The sequence below is a fragment of the Mya arenaria genome, chromosome 1 (assembly GCF_026914265.1).
Source record: "Mya arenaria isolate MELC-2E11 chromosome 1, ASM2691426v1".
In the NCBI taxonomy this organism is placed as follows: Eukaryota; Metazoa; Mollusca; class Bivalvia; order Myida; family Myidae; genus Mya; species Mya arenaria.
The window spans coordinates 45,824,485-45,847,708 of NC_069122.1; the positions used below are offsets into that span (position 1 = coordinate 45,824,485).

Below are 23,224 nucleotides of genomic sequence, written 5' to 3' on the forward strand. Positions count from 1 at the left end.
AGCAGGGAACCAGACTATTATTAGTGGAGTGTAACCGGGTTTCTTACCTGTCATTTTCGTTGGAATAAAAAATAATTTTGACAAGCATGGCGGATGGAGATTCTTTGTACGAGTTAAGTTCTGATCAAGACGTTGATCCTGACGCTATTGATGGAGATGTCGAAAATGATGACACGGCAGATGACGGGTAATAGTTTATGCCATGTAAACACGTTAATCAAGAGTCGATTGCCTGTTTCTTTCTCTGAAATTTCTAGGGTTGAAGTTGACGGACAAACATGTTTTCCTACGTTTTTGTGTTACAAAGTATGCAATGATAGGCCAAGTTACACCCTTTTCCAGTCAGGGAAAAAAATTGGTGGTGTGCTTCTTATTTATACTCGCACTTGGGCTTTGCCCATTGGCCATCGCTCTGATAAGATTGTTAGTCATTTTATGTTTTTTTACTTGGAGCATAGTGCACAGCCAGAATGTAACACTGGCTAGAACTACCCTGGTTCTTTAACGTGCACAAGTGTATAGCACTGTCACACGTCAGTGATTTTTTTTCGTGAAATTTACCGCCGAATAACGGCTGTTTCCCCTCGCCGAAAATCGTCCAATTTTCCCAAAAAATAGTCATATTTTCCCATAAAAAGGTACTCAATTCCCCCCAGAAATGAATAAAAAATACAAATATGAATTGCAGGGTTCGAATTAAACTTTGAGGAGCACTCGCAAAATTTTGTGAGTGCTTTTTGAGGCAACTCGCAAAATGAAAAATCAACTTGCACTTTTATTATTTGCTTTATTCCCTTATGATATTGTGTAATTTAATTAGAAATTTACACCTAAGACATATTATGAATATTAAAACGTATAAATCTTGAGTCACTCAACTACTAGAACTTGTTGATGGCTTATTCATCTTGGGGGGTACGGAAAGACGCATCAGATGGTGGCCGCTTTTTGATAACAAAGCTGTCCAATAATTTGACATTGTTCACTTTGTATATTCACCCTCGCCATCGGGTAATACCCATTCGGCAAGCACGCTACAGATGTCATTAAGTATTATAAGTATTAAAAACAATAACATTGTAAATTCAAAATAAATAAAAGCAACAGTAAATGTTGCAAGGATGCTTTAGACCATGAAATATATCGATCGACGAAGTCTATTCACTTTGACAGTTGGGCGGAAATATATTCAAAGGTTGATGGGGTTTACATAAAGTGCGCGAAAGCGCTAAATTTAGCCAATGATTGAGCTAGGTGATTACATCATTTGTATTCGCTTTGAATTATGCACGCCTCGGAGCATCCCGGAAAGATTCGAGATGAAACTCTGCCTTTTCGGGATTTGTTCTATTTTTGAAAACCAACTAGAGCTTGACTCCGTACTGTCTTCTTTATACTGGTAGTGTAGACATGACACGCAGAATTTTGCGCGCTTGAATAAAAGTCACTCGCAATTTGCAAATGTCGCTCGCATTTTGCGAGTATGCGAGTTTAAATTCGAACCCTGAATTGTGCTTTTTATGCCCCCACAAAGTGGCGGCATATAGGGTTGCCCTTGTCCGTACGTACGTCTGTCTGTCTGTACGTACGTACGTCCCGAAGATTGTTTCCGATCTAATTCTTGAAAACCGTTTGTCCAATCCTCACCAAACTTTAAACACATGTTTGTGACCATAATATCTTGATCAAGTTCCTTAGCCATGGAAATCGCTTTTGTCATTTAGGAGTTACGGCCCTTTATTTGCAAAAAAAGACTTGAAAAATACGTCCCGAAGATTGTTTCCGATCTAATTCTTGAAAACTGTTTGTCCAATCCTCACCAAACTTTAAACACATGTTTGTGACCATAATATCTTGATCAAGTTCGATAGTCATGGAAATCGCTTTAGTCATTTAGGAGTTACGGCCCTTTTTTGCCAAAAATACTTCAAAAATCATTATGGCTTATTTTCTGTGACAAAAAAACGAAGTGGGGGCATCCGTGTCCTATGGACACATTTCTAGTTGTTTTTATTTCGTAAAACAATGCATTTTAAACACGATGCGAAAGCGCAACAATAGCAGGAACCGGTTCGATCCGGGATAAGGCCCGTGAAATACACCGTTTCTGATCATCATCACCGAGACGCAAGTAATTCATCTAATGACACTGATCAATTTGTTTACAATTTACGACGTTTTGACTTCAACTTTCTGGCAAATAATAACATATAATAAATGATAGCATTACCTTATAGCAAAATGTAACATTCAACTTAAAAGTTTAATCATAAATATGTCACATAATAGCAAATACTACGTTAAAAGACTCAACAAAAGTGTTTTTTGTTACTTATGTATGATTTCAGTGTAACTTTGTTTATTGTGTTTTTTTAAGATCTTGCATTTAATTAACATATCACAAGACCAGAAAGCTGAAATTGCAATTTGTTTGGTGAGAAAGTGATAATGCTTAATAGGGATCATTTGGCACAAAAATAATGTTTTACATGTTTTGATGATAGTAACTGTCATTAAAGAGAGTTGAAACAGTTTTAATAGGTGTCTTTGTTACTGCATGGCTATTTTAAATGACCATTTTAATGTTCATTGTATTTTCCCAATTTTGGGAATTAACGCGCTTATTTTCCCAATTGTAAAGCCACAGGTGGTTTTGAAAATTTAAATAAAAATCACTGCACGTCCTGGACCCCCATTTAACGTCCCTTCTGTAAGACGATTAGTATTTGTTTATTGGTGCGGCAGGGAATCAAACCTGTGACCCTTGGATTGACAAGTCAAGGGTGTTGCCAATAGACAATGGATCCACCACAGATATACTTTTTTTAAAGGCTGGTATATAAAGTCAAGCGACAGCATGACAGTGATAAAAAATATGATGAATGCCATTTTACATACGCTAAAAAGGCTGCATGTTGTGCCTTTTCCGACAAATTGTTTTTTTGCATGACATACACATATGGTAGTCTAAAACTGTTATACAGGATTCTTCTAATCCCGAATGTCTAAACGGGTTTGTGCAAAAACAGGGAGGTTTTGAAAAATATTGAAATTGTATTTAGAGAAGTATTTAATGTATGGAATAGATAATAAAGGTTAATATTCATATTTTGGGATGTAAGTGCAAAGATATTTTGCACAAAACAAGCTTTAAATGCATTAAAACACAGGATTTCCCTTTCCATAAAAACGAAACTTAACTGACACAAACAACAATTTTCCCTTCGTAACAACTCAGCCATCTCTGGCAAGCTTCGAGATTGACCTCGTAAATACAACCATAACAACCGGCCATCTCCTAGGTGTTCCGATTGTTGTAAAACTGTGAACCACAGCCTTGCAGGTGCCCTTCATGTATATATATCGTTGTTTTGACAGTATAAAATGAAAAAGAAACCGTCACACTCATAATTACTTGGTAGGATATTATTTTTTGTGTACGGAACTAATATTGTAACGTGCCGGCTGTATGTTCAATCGGTGTCGTAGAGCCTATATGGATCGCTCTTATATAAATTTTCCTCAGGCTACTTTGTCTTATGATTAAAACAAATGATTCGAAAAATGATTGGTGAGTTAAAACATAATCAACCAAATAATCAGGGTTCAAAGACTATGCATTGGTTAATATAAAGTTCAGTCACTTGATGAATGGCTTTCTCTTACGGGAGCTTATTTATTTGCGATGCAAAATACCCTAACCTTTGTCAGCGCGCAGATCGCAATTCCCTGTGGCCAACGCAGATGTCAGGTATGAGGCTTACTAGAGTTTCTAGTCACCAGCTCCGTTCACCAGACTAGATCGCAATGCTCTATGTATCTGGCTACTTGAACCCAGGAACGCTAGATAACCCTATAGATGTCAAGTTCCTGGTGCCTTTTTATCCCACAGATCGCAATGCTCTGTGTTCAATAATAAACAGCCAGAAGGTCAACACTCTAATTATTTGCCTTCAAAAAACTATTTCCGGTTAACTGTTTGATATTACCTTGACGGCGGTCAAACACAGAACGAATCTTTTAGCTGAGCGACGCGCTTATATACTCACCAGGCGGACAAGTTCATTATTAAGATGGGTAAAACGGGTATATTCCACTTTGCGAAAACATGAAGGGTGACAGCTTTATTTTTACTAATACTCTTTATGAAAACAATTCCCGGTTAATAAATAATGTTTAACATGATTTCTTTAATTATTACTGTCGCTAATAGAATATTTATATGGAATAAATAAGTCTAAAATATGAAACTAACCTTTGAAAAACACCGCCAGACATTTAACTTTGTAATGGCAAATTTATAACAAAGGGCGGTAATTGTGCAAATATGCGGTTACGTTACAATATGAAATAACATTATCTGGTAATAGTTATTGTGTTTATGATATTTTATTGAAGCAATATGCTTTAACCCGGAATCCCGATCGGAATAACTACAATTTGTACGTGAAGGATTTGCCATATCATTAGTCGTAAAAAAAATCTGTCAACGTACAATTATTTGGACAAACACATGTGGAAAAATATCAGCACTAGCAGCTTGTGGTGCAGTTACCTAAAATGTGAATTATTTTAGTATGGGAATTAAAAACATATGAATAATTCAATGATAAGCTGTAAAAACTGCCAGAAACTACTTGAACCAGTAGTTCAGAATTTGAGTGTACTATTGATGTTATGTTTTTTTGTTCATTTACGCATTAAGACTTTTATGATCCAATTAAATAATAGATTAAAGTAAGGAATTACAACACTTTCTGATTCAACACATAAACAGGTGATAATTCTAATAAAAATTAATAACATTCTGTTATTATCAATTTGTCAACGTCATCTTACTTCAAATTCCAGGCCCCAATTTCTCGAAACTTCTTAAGTCCCTTATAACAGGATTTAGCTAATCCCACTATTTTTCTTTGTCTATAATTGGCATAATATAAACATCATTTAGAGTTATTCAACCTTAAATAGGAACCTCTTTTATGGATATCACAAATAATCATATTTCATTTACCAAAATCACATTTTAGTATGTGTTTTGACTATTTGAAATAAGCTACTTAAGCCTGTTAAGCTTAAGAAGTTTTGAGAAATCGGGGCCAGCACAAGATATGGCAATCACATGATGATTAAATCCAATTTTAGTATCAGAATCACATAGAATTATTAGTTGAAACCCAGTTGGGTTGAAAATAATTTTGATAAATAAAACTCATATACAATACATTACAAATTTGTTATCTGTTTGATTTCTAATCATTTAAACTTAAAAAATCAGAGCAAGATAAACTTGACATTAATTTTGTGAGGTCAAATTTAGGTCACATGTATTTTCTAAAAATCTTGTTTTCACGTTATTAAATTTGGACACAACTTTAATAAGAAATGTTTAGAATCTGATTTATTATAAAAGTTAACATCAATCTTCTAAGCATTTTTGGTTTTGAACATGTGTGTGTGAACTACAATTTACTTTAATTACCTAAAGATGGAGTTAAGTGTAAGTACTTGTTCAAGAGCTTTGGAAAGTTTGAAACGCCAATGTGTCCGGACCCGGCGACACAGACCCTTTTGGAACAAAATTGAAAAAAGTGAGAGATAAAATTGACCAATTTTTTAGCCATTTTCTGTAACTGAAATCAGTTTAGCAAAGTTAAAATCAAGAATCTTTATTTAAAGGCGGGTATGTGTTAACAAGAAAAAATCAGTCCAGATTGGCAATTTGTTGTTTTTTAGAAGCCCTGACTTGTACTATGTATGCAGGAGAAAAAACAGCATAACATAGAAATGTCCTGAAATCTGGTTTGGTTTGGTTATGGCATACTCTTCGGCAAACATGTTTTAAAAGGTCATATATATTGCATGTTCACTGCAGTTCTTTAATTACAAAAAACCCAGTTTTGAAGATATGTAGAATCTTGATTATAATTTCCATTCACATTTTTTTTTACTAGGGTCAGTGATATTAAAAAGAAGAGCAAGAAGAAAAAACTACGGCGGCCTCGAGGGTTTGAGAGGTCGAGTGGGGATTCTGACAGTCAGACATTGAGTGAAGACCAAGAGTTGAACAACCAACCCCATTACCATCCCCACCACCATCATCACCCACATGAAGCAAAGAAGAAGTCGGTAAGTTATTATTCGTATCATATAATTGGTGTCTAAATCATACCAACTCAAAATAAATTTTCTATTTTTTCAGTTAAAATCATTTGTTAAATCAAACTTTTTTGACAAGTCCTTTTTCTAGTCTTCTATTGGTTTTCAAGGCTTTTCAAACTTGACCCGAAAATGCAATGCTAAATTAAATAGCTTTTGAATATTTTCTTCTGTACAGGCACTATAGACGTAGATAAAAAAGTTTTAACTCAATTTTGTTATTTGGGTTGATAATTTTCATAATTTATTTCCCCTGAAATTAAATTAGGCACCAAATAATGCTTAAGTTAGTTATTGGCAGTAAACTCTTGTTCTAATAGCCTAAAAATATATGATATTTGCAGGATGTTAATCACATGTCTGGTTCCGGAGCAGAGGCCGACACCGAGGGACAAGACACGACCCAGGAAGGGGCTGGAGCGGCCAACGGAGGCCGGGGGGACTCTGACAGGAAGATGACTCTGAAGGCATCTTCCGCAGCTACTGCTCCTCCTGAACAGTCAACATTAGTGAGTTAGAAGGAAGTTAAAAATAGTCAGTTTCACAGAATACCTGTCATTGGTTTTTACTCTTTATAATAGTTAATAGGCTTCTTCTCCTCTGAAATATTTTTTTTATTATCCCATCTGATGCATGCACAATGCAGTTTGTGTAGTGCGTCTGTTTCAAATGGAGCCCTATATAATTGACTCAAATGCAAGATAAGCCATTAGGCCATTGCCAACAATAAATTAACAACTGGAGGATATATAGCGTTATCGTAGTAAATGCCAAATTCCTTCAATAATATTTGCACTGTCAAAGATATAGTTATTTTATGAGATACATAGTCATGAAAAATGGCTTGCTTAGAATACTGAATGATGTTTCGTGTTTAGATTGCAACCAAGGAGCAGATTCAGCGTACAGTCAAGGAGCTGGAGATGTTATCTATGGTTGCTGGAAATGCGCCAAAGTCCATGGATGAAGCCACGAAGAAGAGGTACCAGTTCTGGGAAACCCAGCCTGTACCAAAAATAAGTAAGTTTAGTTGTCGAAATTAGCACAAGCTAATAAGACAAATGCTTGTCAGATTGTTTAGTCATTGTGAAAGACAATCATACCATGAAAATACGTGTTGGGGAAAAATCCTGTCCAACAGTTTACTGGAAATTATTCTTTTGTTCTGAATATCAGCTGCAGTTACTCAATACAGTACTTATCTGTGTCAAGCAATTTAGCGAACATGGCAACTGCCGACAAAAGACAAAAGGCATGCACAATATCATTATTCTGTTTGTATATTATCCCAAAAAATGTATTTTCATCATTTGTTATATAATTTATTATAATTATTATACAAGCATTCGTAAGCACATCAATAAATGCCCTAAATAGTCAACAATGTGATTTGTTAAGTTCATGGGCTTATCCGATAAATGGGCATATATTAGTTTTTGTGTCACCTGCAAATCATTGCTGACTCATAGGGTTTACTTCTCCAAGGCGATTTTGGCATCACACTTTTGTTTCTGATCATCTTGTCTTCAAACTTGGTATGCACATTTGTCATGGTCAGTAGATGGCCCTTATAGATTTTTGGGGTCAATAATCAAAATGACCTTTTCTAGAAAAGTTACATGCATTTCCGATCAATTAAGTTCTGATAAGATTTCAAACTTGATATTCACATCGGTCATGGTCAGAAGATGACCCCTATTTCTTTTTAGTATTCGATGTATAGCTTTCGATCAAGTTGGTGTAAGGGTCAAAGGTCAAGGTGATGGTGGCCTTGACTTGATTCACAGATTTCTATTTGAAGCCAAAACGTTTTGGTTTGCTTTTTAAGTATTCTGTCAGAGCATAAGAGGAAACTTTTGCTTTTGCTTTTTAGTGCTTTAATGACACAGGAGTCACCTCGGTTATTTCTCTTTAATAATGTAATTATGTATCATGGGCCATATTTTAAAACTTATTACTATAATTAGCATACACGTAAATTGACCATTGTTTAGAATGCTATTTAAAGTCAATTTGCATTCAAAAGTATATATTTTTTACCTGTTTTTTTTTCAGACGAGAAGGTCAGTGGCAACGAGGAAATCGAGCAAGACAAGCCGTCAGATGAGATACGTCAGGAGTCGTACTCGTTGCCGTCTGGATTCAACTGGGACACACTTGACATAAGAGATCCACTCATTGTAAGTGGTTTATGTACACTTATCAGATATGATTCATGGTATGAATGGCTCCATTCACAATACCTAAAAGACGAAAACAATCAGGAATCTAAAAACATTTATTTTTACACCCTCCTTTGCATTCGTTTAGTAATGTGCCAGTGCAAGCTATGTTAAAATATGCTTTATGTGCAGCATTTGCAGAAAGCAGTGGTATTTGTAAAATTTCTAGTCTGGCTGTTTCACATTTTAGCGTATTGTTCTGCTATTCTCACAATTGGGAAGGCCTTGGCCCCACTCATAAAAAGGCAAGAAAAATCACTGGATCCTATCCATTGGCATATAGATGGCTCAAGGCAGGACAGAGGCAACTCCATGTACAATAAGGAGTTACAGCCCTCTAATGCTGAGCTCTTAGGCCATTATTAAGAACAATCTGAAGTCCAAAGTCTACACTCAGATGCAAAAAAAGCACTTGAATTAAATTATGAAATATTCTACCTAGCTTTATTTCATTGTTTTACAAAAATATAAAAGTGTTATTTATTGTAAAATTTTGTATACATTATGAATAAAATAATAAAATTCAGGAAAATTTGATTAATATCAAAACTCTACTAGAAAGAAAGATAAAATGAAATAAAGATTTGCAGTTCCGCCACTTGAGTCTGTATTCAGACTTGACACTGTTTGAAATCATGGCCCTTAAATAATAAAGTGTAGCAACCTGTGACAGGCATTGTGGAACTCAACGGCTTCGTTTTTCGCAGTGGTTGAAATTAACGCAAGCCCACAGCCCTGCAATGGTAAAATGTCTTCCTGGCTTGCTCAAACTCTGAGTTTTATATAGCAGGGCTTGTTAAAAAATAATGAATTAATGCCAAGCATAGTATAAGAATTAGGGCTTCTTCATCCAAAAGTCTAATTTTGATGACTTCTTGTTGACAGCTGAAGGAATTGTACACTCTTCTGAATGAGAACTATGTAGAAGATGATGACAACATGTTCAGATTTGACTACTCACCGGAGTTTCTGCAGTGGTAAGATGACCAACATATCAATTTTTATGCATTATTATCCTACACTCATTTGAATCTAATGGTCAAAACAAAAAAAGCATATGATTTGTTTACACATAAAAATATTAGCCTTTATAAATGAGGTTTCAATTAATAGCTAAGTGGCCACAATTATATCAGCTGGAAAAATCACCAAAATATTGCTCATATTGTTAACTCAAATATTATCCTTTTTTGTTTTGATTATGATCAAGTCAAATAATTTGAACATAATGATGCATTGAAATTAATATGTTTCTTTATATATCATATATCTAGACTTTGTTTCTATAAATAGGTTGAAACATGAGTAAAATGAAATCATTAAAGATTTGTTGTTTAGTTTAATTGCAAGTTTTGATACTAATGGTTTGTGTTAGATGAACAATGATAGAAAACCTAGCCAATTGAAATTAGCTTTTAACATCTGTAATTAAAGCAAAGAAAGAACTTATTGGAACTTCAGTCAGGGAAAAATAGTGATTTATGACTTCTGTATGTTGAAAAGGCACTGCATCCACTTATTGGCTAAGAGATTAGTATTGCAAGTAGAGAGTTGTCAACAGTTATATAGATATAAAAGTTGATTTAATGTATCCATTTCCAGGGCACTGGGTTGATTTAATGTATCCATTTCCAGAGCACTGGATTGATTTAATGTATCCATTTCCAGGGCACTGGGTTGATTTAATGTATCCATTACCAGGGCATTGGGTTGATTTAATGTATCCATTTCCAGGGCACTGGGTTGATTTAATGTATCCACTTCCAGGGCACTGGGTTGATTTATCCATTTCCAGGGCACTGGATTGATTTAATGTATCCATTTCCAGGGCACTGGGTTGATAATGCATCCTTTTCCAGGGTACTGGGTCGATTTAATGGATCTATTCTGAGGGCACTGGGTTGATTTAACATATCCATTTCCAGGGCACTGCAGCCTCCAGGTTGGCGAAAAGAATGGCATTGCGGTGTGAGAGTAGTCAAGAGTGGCAAACTAGTAGGTTTCATCAGTGCCGTGCCAGCTCATATAAAGATCTATGACAGGTATGTTTTAAACTGTGTAAGTTTATATATATAAACATAAATATACCAAATTTAATTATTATATGTACATTTTGTACATTATACTTGTTAATTGGTATATTGGACTTGTACAGTCTGTGCAAGATGATTCTTTGATTGTGGGTCTGTCAAATAAAGTTCAAGGCGCAAAACAAAAGCTGAATGCCCTAACAATGATGAACTGTACAGAGCCAAACACTACAATACTGTCAGGTGTTTTTTATGGCTGGAAAAATTGTATTATCCTAGTGACTATAACATTGTCTGCCTCCAGCAATCAATTAATTACAGCTTTGTTGTTGCCTGATTGGTTGATTGACATTATCACGTGATGTTATCAATATTTTGTTAAAAGGTCAAAATATCTACTACTTTTGTAAAAGTTCTGGTGGCCTTGTGGTTTTAGGGGATCTGTTTACTATTTCATTCTTGACTTTACCGGCGTGAGTTTGCGATATACTAAAACCAAAATTCTTTTATACTATAACCAAATTTTACTGCAGTTTTGATATTGTTAATAGAAATAAGTGTTTTCAGATGGATTACAGTAAAAACCTATTTTGGTAAAAAAAAACATGAGCAAGTACCTTTCAATATCTCTTTGTGGAAAAAAGAAGCGTTGTAATAAAGAACATTCAACACCTGTATTGTATATGCCAATCAACGTTTTTTCTTTTTTACAGGAGGAAACACATGGTTGAGATAAACTTTCTGTGTGTCCACAAGAAGCTGCGATCCAAACGAGTGGCGCCTGTGTTAATAAGGGAGATAACTCGGAGGGTGCATTTACAAGGACTGTTTCAGGCAGTTTATACAGCAGGAGTTGTCCTTCCTAAACCAGTCGCGTGTTGTAGGTAAGTGTATCCGCAAAATTGAAAAATACACTTGCATTGATGTCATCAACTTCGTGAATAATTTTGAAAACTTGTATCATATCAAATCTTTTTCTACAGTAGTCCAATGTTGGGAGAATAAGTTCATTTAATCGTTCTTGATAGGAAAGTCCACGAAATTCAGGTACTAGTCTTGCGGCTCTACGTTGCGCGTTCTCCAGAATTTGCTTACATTTTTTCGTGTATGGGAAGTATATTAAATTTCCATAGTCCAAGTGGGAACAAACAAGAGACTTGTATAATGTTAAGAACAAGGATTTGTCCATGAAGGTGAATTTCCTTCTAATAAGCCCAATGATTTTGTTTACTTTGTTGACTGTATTATTAATGTGGGTTTCAAAATTCAATTTATTTGTGAAGAGCACACCCAGGTCTTTTTCAGAATAATCCCTTGCAAGTTTGTGAACATTTCCGTTCTCATCTGTCATCTTATAGTCATTGTAAAAATTTTCATTACCAAATGACACAATTTTACATTTCTTAATATTGAATTTCAGTAACCAGTCCTTACTCTACTGACATAAACGGTCAATATCTTATTGAAGCTGTTGTTGATCAGTTGCGGAAAGAATATTATTATAGATTTTACAGTCATCTGCAAACATTTTACAGAGGCATCCAACTACATCCGGTATATCGTTCACGAAAATTATGAAAAGAATCGGCCCAAGTATGGAGCCCTGGGGAATTCCTGACAAAACTGGATTCCACTCAGATATTTGACCATCAACAACTACTCTTTGCTTGCGTCCATGTAAAAAGTTACCAAGCCAGTTCAAAATTTGTCCAGAAATACCATATGCATTTACTTTCTTAAGAAGTCTACGGTGAGGTACACTATCAAAAGCTTTTCTGAAATCAAGGTATATTGTATTAACTTGAAAATTATTGTCAACTGCTTCAGTCCAATCCTCCAATACGGACAGTCGTTGGATAATAGTGTTTCTGTTCTTTCGAAAGCCATACTGACAGTCTGACAAAAGTTTATGACGGGACAAATGTTCAACTATAACAGCCCGAATTATTAGCTCGACTATTCGAAGAATAGGTGGGCTATACTACTCGCCCCAGCGTCGGCATCGGCATCCAGTTAAAGTTTTAGGGCAAGTTGGGATTTTCACTTATAAGTCCAATACCTTTCATTCAATTGAGTTAATATTTCACGCAGTTGTTCAGGGCCATCACATGATGAGGTTAGATAATTCCATATTATTCTTTACACAGATTATGGCCCCTGATTGACTATGAAACTTAGGTTAAAGTTTTAGGGCAGGTTGCGATATTTATAAATAACTACTATACCCTTTGTTTCATTGACTTAATATTTCACACAGTTGTTAAGGACCATCACGCAATGAGGTTACATAACTCCATATTATCCTTAATACAAGTTATGGCCCCTGATTGACTTAGGTTAAAGTTTTAGGGCAGGTTTAAGTTTTAGGGCAAGTTGGGATTTTTCACAAAAAACTCCAATACCATTCATTCAATTGACTTAATACTTCACACAGTTGTTCAGAGCCATCACATGATGAGGTTAGATAACTCCATATTATCTTTTATACAAATTATGGCCCCTGATTGACTATGGAACTTAGGTTAAAGTTTGAGGGCAGGTTGGGATATTTATTAACAACTTCTATACCCTTCATTCAATTGACTTAATACTTCACACAATTGTTCAGGACCATCACCTTATGAGGTTACATAACTCCATTTTTGAAACAAAATGTAAAGGTTTATAGTTTATTCTTATGTCGGTGCACTTGATAAACAATGCACATAATGCTACAACAAAACAAATTGTTAAGTTGGCAACTAACATGAAGTAAAACAGCTTTTAAATAACTGCTAGTGGAACCCACCATTTTGCTAGTTAAAAAAAATGGCACTAGCAAAAAACTGCTTGGGGTAAAAAAAGTCAAATTTGATCCCTGTTTTGTTTGTCAAGGGTCCTCACATGATAAGTCAATTAATATCTCCTTTGCTTTAAAGATGCTCTCTTACTCCCAACTAAGCAGTACCACAATTTAATACAATGGTTTTAATTTGCCGAATAGGATGAATAAATATTGAAACCAATGTTTCTTATGAAAGATAACGTGTTAAATATGAAAGAAAGATGCAGAAAACAAAGTATTTCCTCCTAATGAGAGAATTGTTAATACTGTTATAACCCACCAGTCATTTTATATCTGTGCGTTTTCAGCTATTTAATACATGGTTACAATCTTGTTATCAGCAACTAATATTTTACATAAATGCATTATTTGGTAAGTAGTTAAAGGTTTATCACTCAAAATTGATGTTTGTTATACATGTTTATGTATTGATTTTAAATAAGATTGTCACTTTGACAGTTATGAAAAGTCATATCAGGTTGGCTTGGCACCGTGTCATTTGTCATATGTCTTGAACTAGACCAACTTGATCTTCTCTTTTATATTCTTTCATCTTAATGCTTTACAATGTACTTCAGATACTGGCATAGATCTTTAAATCCAAAGAAGCTGATAGAGGTGAAGTTCTCACATTTGACCCGCAACATGACCATGCAGAGAACCCTCAAGCTCTACAAACTACCTGATGTAAGTCTTTTATGTGGCAAACACAGGTAAAACTACCTGATGGCAGTCTTTTATGTGGCAAATACAGGTAAAACTACCTGATGGCAGTCTTTTATACAGCAAACACAGGTAATACTACCTGATGTAAGTCTTTGATACAGCAATCACAGGTAAAACTACCTGATGGCAGTCTTTTATACAGCAAACACAGATAAAACTACCTGATGGCAGTCTTTTATACAGCAAACACAGATAAAACTACCTGATTTAAGTCTTTTATTCGTTTGAGTGCCCTTCAGTTTTCGTATTAGTTACTTGCATGCATCGTCATGGGGCAATTTCAATTTACTGCCTGGCAGTATGTTCCCTTCCTAATGACAATATGTCATGCGCATGACCTAATTTATAACCTCAGGTTGCACATAGAGGTTATTGGGTCATTCAATTACAGAATTACGATAATGTCCGAGCTGTACTTAAATATATGATATATATCATGCATGGAACAAATTTAACTCGACAAGGGAAAAGCTATCATGCATGGAGATGCATTTTGGACCATGTGACATGGCAAATAGTAGACTCTAGACAAGTAAACTTTTGCTATTAAAGCTAAAAAGGATACATTTTTTTATGAACATTTATTACATCTAGGAAAAGAAATGAAGATGAATGTGAACATAAATTAAAGTTTGTGGTATGGCAGAGTATCTGAATCAGTTATTACGATAAGTATCACTTCTCCTTTAAATCCCACACTTCTCCCTAATTTGACTGGAAAGAGATGTTATGAGCCCTGTGTGTGGGATTTAAGACCCAGTCCATACCTCAAAGGCCAGGGTCACACTTACAGGTTATATTATCTGTGGAATACAAAAAACAGCACAGCGCCAATGTTTACCACATGAAAATGAAGTGTCAAGTGCGAGACAGAGGTCCTTGCCTCGCATGTCTAGGCTTACTTGTTTGCTGCACAGTAGATTGGTCATCACTTCAGGGGCAGTTCTCTTACTACTGACAGCTTTTGTTTAAGAGTTAAATCTGTCATAAAAGCAAAATTCTTTGTATACCTTGATTTTTTTTCCATGAGTTCCATTTCATGTTCTGTTGATGGATATGGCTGTGTGGTTAGCATGTTACACTCAGGGTCTGGGCAAATTATACACAGCATGTATAAATTGTGGCTTAAACTCTTTCAGCAAACAAGGGTGCAAGGATTCCGTCCATTTACGCCTGCTGACTTACCTGATGCTTTTGAACTCATGGCTAAGGTTTGGAAGTTCATCTGCTTTTAGCTTGTTTGTTCTTGTTGTTGTTTTAAAGGAAATACTGATATCTATCATTGTAAAAATTATTTGTCTTGTCAGTGGCAAGCCTGTCAAAAAATTATTGTTGGTCAGTGCTATTTAGTATTTAAAAATATACTTGGTAAACTTTCTTACAAAGATAGTTCATGGAACAGTTTTAACTCATCTGTTTTTCTTAAGATTATAGCCGTGGTGATTTGTGTATGAGTATTATAATGTAATATACCATATTTATTCTGTTACAGTACCTGGACAACTTGGAACTATCCCCAATCTTCACAATTGATGAGTTTAAACATTGGTTTATCAGTCGCAAGGATATTATTGAGAGTTTTGTGGTGGAGGTAGGATTGATTAGATTCCAGATACAGATACCGGTAGTTAATCATGACAGAATACTTAAGTTATACTAACTTATTTAAGATTGATTATGAAGACAGCTGCACGGCAGGCAATCATTGGGTAGCAATTGTATCAAATCAGTTAATGCTTTGGCTTGGCTAAAGATGGCCAAATGTTTAGCGATAGGTCAATATTTATTCAAAAATTGACATTTACCAATCAAATCATTAAAATGTGCAAACTACCATTAAGTTAAAGGGGCTGTCCCACGTATGATAAAATAGCGAAAAAAAAGAAAGAAAATTGTCGAAAACTGACATAAACTTGGCATCGATGTGTACAATGCATTGAAACTTACTAACTGAAGTACCACATAGTTTATGATTTTTTTAAGTTTAGCAGTTTTTTCGTATTTTTCCATTAAAAAAGATTACTGGGTATGTCTACCAGGTAGAATTCATTCCTTATGCGTGATTGGCTAGTTGGTGTTATCACTTGATATTACCGAGGGAGGTGTATAGCTTAATTATGTCACCCAATTAGAATGAGCCTTTGTAGCCCAGTGAGTAAGACGCTGGACTTCAATTTTGGCGACGTGGGTTCGAACCCGGTGTCTGACACATTTTTTTTTTACATTTTGGTACTTTTTTTTACAACTATGATATCAAAGCGTAACACATTCTATTAGATAATTGTCCTGAGATTCGTTACAGAAAAAAACTTTTTTTGGTGCCAATCTGTGACACAGTCCCTTTAACATATGGAAAACTTGTACGAGTATTATACAATTGGCCGCAGACAGCTGCTATGAATCATTCTCTGAGTCCATCTCACCGTTGGAAACACCTATACCACTAGACCGCTCTCAGTCTCAAGAAATAATATTTGAAAGATACAATCGTATTTTACAATGCAAAAGTATTTTTAATAAAAATGGATTTGAATCTATGCTTCTTCAGGAATGTTATGCTTGATATTATTTGTCAAGATTTCAGAACAAAAAATGTTTTGCAGACTGAAGATCTCTGAGGAACAATTGTTTATCCATGACTTATAATAAAGGTATTTATTCTCAGAACAATGGCGTTATCACTGACTTTGTGAGTTTTTACTCGTTGCCATCAACGGTGATGCACCACCCTGTCCACAAAGTCCTGAAGGCCGCGTACTCCTTCTACAATGTCAGTACCGTGACTCCGTGGTTCGACCTTATGCAGGATGCACTTGTAGTGGCAAGAAATGTGAGACTGCTACTAGTTTCTCCTTTATATTTTGTTTTGAGGTATAATGTCAAGGTAAATTTAACACAATTGAAAAGTGTGTACAGCTATTCAGACCGGAAACATGGTAGTTTCAAGTTTTTTTTTATTCCCTATATATACATGATAAGTATTGCGAATTGTGGGCCATATGTAGGCTATGTTTTATGTATTTAGACCTATATAGAGAGAGAGAGAGATCTAGAGTTGTAATGGGAATCTGCAGTATAACCTAAATATGTATTTCAATTAATATTTAAGAAATAAATAGAATATAACATTCATGTGCATTAATTCGAAATTTATGTAGGGCTTGTTTTTACCAATTTTAGAAAAGTCCTTATAGTTATGTATTTAATGATCACTGTTGAAATATCCTCTCTTTATATAAGTTTTGGCTTAAATTCATGGTAAAATTATTTTTCATATTTTAGATGGGTTTTGATGTGTTTAACGCGCTAGACCTGATGCAGAACAAACTGTTCTTGGAGAAGTTGAAGTTTGGGATCGGGGACGGCAATCTGCAGTATTACCTATATAACTGGAGGTGCACACAAATGGATCCCCACCAGGTACAGTTGGATAGCCTTGGGTATAATTTGCTATGTGCCCCTCTTTGTTGATACCTAGTCTGCTTTTGAAGAAATAAGGTCTTGGAATTGTCATAGACTTGGTGTTGCCATTGCAGATATCATTGTGCAAAGACCGACCTTGGCCATAAATAAATAAAAATGTGTTATGCACCAGTCAGTTGCAACCATGGCCCGTAAAGGTTCTTGGGTATACTGGTGATAGCGTGGGGTAATGGACTGTTTTTAACTTCCAGATGGCCCGAAGTGCCGAGTGAATGTGGTGGTTTTGTTTTCATGCCTAAAATGCGGGGAATGGGTCGTGGCTTTGTGCCAGGATATATCCGTTTTATAACGGGATTTGTTGAGCTTTTCCTGGAGTTAAGCGAGATCTCCAAAGATGCTTGTATGCTTTAAATTTGTACATTTTAATTGGCCTTACCTAGGATGTCCCCGGGGTGCAGGGGCATTTGTTGGGGATTTTACCAGGAGTTTGTCACTGCAGGGCCGGGATTTTCCCTAGGATTGCCTGGACCAAAAGTCAATGTGCCTGCTATTCCCGGGACCTGGGTGGGCCGTTGTAACAATTGACTGGTGCATTAAAGATAGATAGATGCAAAAAAAAACAATGTTTATCTCATTTAATTTCTAAATATGAATTTTTGTCAGCAGACTTATTTCAAAATGGTAAATAATTGAGAGCTCAGCTTTAAGGTGTGGATAGGTAAAAACCATAATTCTTCTTCATTACACCTTAATTTTAATAGCACAAAAAAACTTATTACCACCTGCAAAGCTGAAAATCCTGGGTTGCGGGTAGATTTGTGAGTCAGTTTTGAAACACCAAACAAACTATTATTAGTTGTTGTCTAATCCATTCTTGTTTTACTTGCAGGTGGGGCTGGTGTTACAATGAGATCAACCAAGTTGACTTAGAAGCTTTATTTTGTGTTAAATTCACCTCCTACTCCCCCCAGTATACAATACCGTTGTGATAGGTACATGGATCAATCTTCAACAACTAGGGGTCCGGCTTTTGCGATATTATTAGGAATCTAGCTACAAAATGAGGAATAGTTGTCTATTTACCACTAATATTGTTAGATTAGAATGAACAATATATGAAATTTTCTTAGAACGTTTCAATTCTTTGTAGAAGTGGTGATCATTTTTTGTCTGTCTTTTACAATATTCTTCCAGCTGTTCGCAGTTTGTTGACAATATGTGAAAGATAAACATTTATCTTTTTTTCTATGAAAAGTGTATGATAAGTTTTTTTTTATTTCATTTAAGAAGGAAAGAGAAATTTGTTTCTATTATTCTTAATTATACTTTCCAACTTAAGATGTTGAAAATGATAAAATTCCATCATCATAAAACAATTTCAGAGACTTAGTTTAGAAATGCAACAATATCTAAAATTACCTCTTGAGATAAAATATTTGAAAAAATAAACAGTTGCTTCTGTAAAACAGTTTACTAGGTTAGATGACAAAGAATTAAAATCTTAATGGGCAGAGTGAACGTTGAGGACAAGCACTTCTTAATCATTTTAATTGAGGTGATCTAACTTACTTCGAATACAACTTCATCGGCGGACACATTTTCAATGCAAAATCTGACACATTGATCGTTTATTGGATGAGTTCTATTCTAAACAAGCCTGGAAAAAATTGCATGTGAAAAATCTTCATCTCTAGCTGAAACCTTTCTTTTGAAATTTTACTAGTTTGTTTTTTTAATATAATTATGTAGAGAACTCCAGTTACTCCAGTTTTTCAATGTCAAAAAAAAGTTCAGGGGTATATGTTACAGTTTTAAAGAAATCTTATTCTGAAAATTGTAACCAAATCTTAAGTGATATATTGCAATATGGATGTAGAATGTTATTCAGAGAGACCATTGACTTTATTGTCTTAAGCTTTACCTAAACAATATGAACAGTTATTACAGATTTTACTGTAGATAGCAGCTAGGATAAATAGTGAGAAAAATAGTAGATAATCAAATGTAACAATTATCCCATAAGAGGCGTTAATTACATCATGAACATATGTAGCAGATGTATTTCTAGAATTATTGTCAATTATGAATCCTTTGTATATTTGTTGTTCTTTTGTTTTGTTACACGTTTATATTCAGATTTGTGATTTATCAGTATAACTCAATGTCCTGCATGAATTGATAACAAAAATCATAACAATTTGATAACAATGATATATGATATGCGTACACCAGTTCTACACTCAACAAAGTTAATTAAAGATGCACTCTGAGTCCCAAATAAGCAGTACCACAATTAATACATTTATTGAATTTACTGAAAATAATGAATAAATATTGAAAGCAATGGTTCTTTAGAAGGATGCCATGGTTAATTTGAAAGAAAGGTGCAGAAAACACGATATTTCTACCTTATGAGACGATAGTTGATCACTGTAAATCTTTTAGGACCCTTCAGTCATTTAATATTTGTGGGTTTTCAGCTATAAAATGCACAATTACTATCTTGTTATCAGTAATTAATAGTTTCCATAAATGCATTATTTAGTAAGTAGTAAAAGGTTTATCACTCAAAATGTATGTTTGTTATACATGTTTACGATTGATTTTAAATACGAGTATCACTTTAAGGGTCCACTATTCATGTGCAAAATACTGATAAAGAACAACTGACTTCTGACAAAAGCCTGTTTAAAGGTTGCTCATAGAAAAATGAAATAGCGAGTGTGAACTTCTAGGTTTATATGTAACAGTTATTCGGAAATAACAACAACAGATGTTGGATTGTGTGACCCTTGATTAATTTTGTTGAGTATAGCATTAGTTGAAATATTGCTCACTGATTGGTGCAATTTAGTAAGATGTAATTACTTGTATAAGTTTTATAGGGGCGGCCGCATTAGTTTGAATAATATATTTTAAAAAATATACAAGCTGTAAGTTAGAAGTCTGTAAACATCAACAATACTTTAAGCATGTTTTATCTAAAGGCATTATGTACAGCTAGCCTTATACTTTTCTTTGATTTGAGGATAATTAAATCAGAAACTATTGCGAGTTGAAAATAGATTTCTATCACATTACAGTCCGATACAGCTTTGAATTTGTGTGCGCCAAGCTTGACCAAGCTATCCAGCTTTAACACTCCATGACAACACTTTAAATTTTTACAACTTTGGTACTTGCTTTGCCATCATTCCATTTTTTGAAAACCGTGACAATTTCTTTGCAGTTTTATAACATATTTGTGGAGAACGAATTATCCTCTTAGCAATGGCTTGTAACATTGGTATTTATTGTTTCTTTTTCTGTTTTGAAGTGCCTGATGGCAGTGCATTTACTGTATTATATCACATAACTGTATACACACTTGTTATACACATAAACGTCCAACATGAACAAATACACAGAATATTAACATATCATTTACTATGTCATACAGTAATGAGAACAGCTATCACATACATTCTATTCAGTTTTTTAATAAAATCTGGGACCAATAATAATTCAACTCCCAGATAAAATATTCAATGAATATAGTCATGAATTGTGTGCAGTTTCAAGCTATTCGCTTCAGAGTAATATAAATTCTAACCCAGTTTCTTCAAAGTATTCAAGTCTCTACCTGATAACTACCAACACTTGTTTAACCACATAACAGACAGGGGTGTTATTCAATATTGGTCTCAATTGGAGCTAAGAATGATGTAGCTAATCGGATTACTTGTTATTAATAACTGACCAATAGAGTGAATGAAGTCAATGATGTATGACCATAAAATTTACTTAAGATAAATATTGAATACCAACCTAGTTAGCATGGTTCGAATCTTAAAGGTTTTTGGTCATTATTTTAAACAATCCTATTTTTTAGAGCAAAAGTTATATGTGAGCATTAACTCAAAATTCTTTAGTTGTACTCAATTGTATGTGCATAGACATATAAAGACTTTGTCACATAAAAAAACAAATAGCAATACAATGAAAAGATGCTAATAGTTAAAAATTAATTCCTGTCCTTTGACATATGACACTGGAATTGTATAGTGCACTCAGTGGCGTTAAAACTTGAGACGTTTCCTGGGCCGGACCAGCTAATGATGATATCCACCTAGTTGAAGGCATTATCTCTGGTTTTCTCCCGAAAACCCCTGGAAAGCCTTTCAGAAATATGACTGGATGAGTTATTGAGAAGTGTGTCAAAATCCCCTGGTATTCTGGACAAAATCCCCTGGATTGGTTTCCAGTAGTATGGTTTGTGTGTGCAAAACCCTATTGAATTGAATAATTGATGAACGTTCCTGTAATAATGATTGCCCAATGAAATGCATGCCTACATGAATTTATCCAAACATCTTTTTTGCTTTCATATATACATGTGTATACACCACATTCACAGATAAAAATAGAACGCACACGCCTGTTTTATAATATAACGTTATTTCAAGTTTGGTTTGTATAGAATACACACACATTTGATATCATTGCAACCTCACGTATTTATTATGTACTTGTATTCATATTTTGAAACTGGTATGATTGTGCTATAAATAAATGGTTCTTGTGGAATGAAATAAAGCTATGCCATAAAGATAATATAGCTTTTGTACAAAGAAGCAGTTGCTATTATTCTGGGAATTTGTAATTATAAGAGTATAGGTATTTAATGTAGTTTGTTTCAGATAAAATTGTGTTTTCTATTTGTTGTGAAATTCTTTGTAAGATGTGCTTCATATTCAACACATGTCTACATTTTTTTAGAAATATTAAATTATGAAAATGTCCATACTGTCAGGTGTTAATAATCTCCCTTAATTTTTGTATTCAAGAATTGTCAGGGTAATTTGAATTCTTGTGATTTTTAATCCGCCCCCCCCCCCCTCCCAATCCAGTAGTATATGGTAAACGCACTGTCCGTCCGTGCGTTCGTCCATGTGTCCCACCGTTTCAACATTGTCTAAGCAAAAACATTTTTTTATGGGATGTCGTTTTTTAACTTGTATTGTAGAGCACCATGGAACTGTAACTCGCATTTATCTTTTTTGCTTTAGGGTCAAGGTCACTAAATCAATTTCATGGCATTAATTCCTGTCTTAGCCGTAACTGTTGAACTATTTCTAGAAATTAATTCGATCACCTAAGAATTATTTTATCTGTTGTTTTATGAATAATCAAGGTCCGGTTAGCTTTCACGCCCATGAAGGGATGCATATTTTATAAATTAATTATGCCCCCCCCCCCCCCCCCTCGAAGACGAGTGCGTATATTGCTTTGCGCATGTTGGTTGGTCGGTCCGTCGGTAGACTAAAGCTTGTCAGAGTGATAAAGGTCAAGGTCACAGTGACTTTGAACACAAACTTGACAATTCCTGGGCTGTGGTCATCAACCTTGACGTGCAGGTTGGGCCTGATCAATATATGACCCCTTTTGATTTAAGGGCCATCGGGTCAATGTCACAGTGACCTTCAACGGGAAAAGGTCAAAGCTTGTCCGAGTGATAACTCAACAACGCATGGACCTATGGTCATCAAACTTGACATGGCGGCTGGTCGTGACCATTAGATGATCCCTATTGATTTTAAGGGTCATCGGGTCAAGGTCACAGTGGCCTTGAATGGTAAAAGGTTGTCCGAGTGATAACTCAACCGCCTGCATCCATGGCCCTCGAACTTGACTTGGAGGTAGGGCCTGACCAGTAGATGACCCCTATTGATTTTAGGGGTCATCGAGTCAAAGGTCAAGGTCACAGTGACCTTGAACGCAAAAAACTCTGTGTGATAACTCGACAATGCCTGCACTCATTCACTGCCCTCAGACTTGACATTTAGGTTGGGGTGACATAT

The 23,224-nt window shown here is 35.0% G+C and overlaps 1 protein-coding gene across 1 annotated transcript; it reads left to right on the forward strand.

Annotated features, from left to right (window-relative positions):
* The first annotated feature begins 49 nt into the window (after window positions 1-49).
* On the forward strand, window positions 50-22,165 carry LOC128232235 (glycylpeptide N-tetradecanoyltransferase 1-like). Its single transcript, XM_052945682.1, has 14 exons — window positions 50-187; window positions 5,955-6,129; window positions 6,504-6,668; window positions 7,038-7,179; window positions 8,215-8,339; window positions 9,267-9,358; window positions 10,307-10,423; window positions 11,125-11,295; window positions 13,814-13,922; window positions 15,101-15,172; window positions 15,454-15,552; window positions 16,627-16,791; window positions 17,244-17,381; window positions 18,274-22,165. Exons 1-14 carry the CDS (start codon window positions 87-89, stop codon window positions 18,292-18,294), a joined length of 1,692 nt encoding a protein of 563 aa, XP_052801642.1. The 5' UTR covers window positions 50-86; the 3' UTR covers window positions 18,295-22,165.
* The last annotated feature ends 1,059 nt before the right edge of the window (window positions 22,166-23,224 follow it).

Bases quoted from the DNA above. Each gene is read 5' to 3' on its own strand.
- LOC128232235 (XM_052945682.1), top strand. From the start codon at position 87: ATGGCGGATGGAGATTCTTTGTACGAGTTAAGTTCTGATCAAGACGTT. The intron at 15,553-16,626 runs GTAGGATTGATT...ATTTATTCTCAG, and splicing joins TTGAGAGTTTTGTGGTGGAG to AACAATGGCGTTATCACTGA. The intron at 16,792-17,243 runs GTGAGACTGCTA...TTCATATTTTAG, and splicing joins CACTTGTAGTGGCAAGAAAT to ATGGGTTTTGATGTGTTTAA.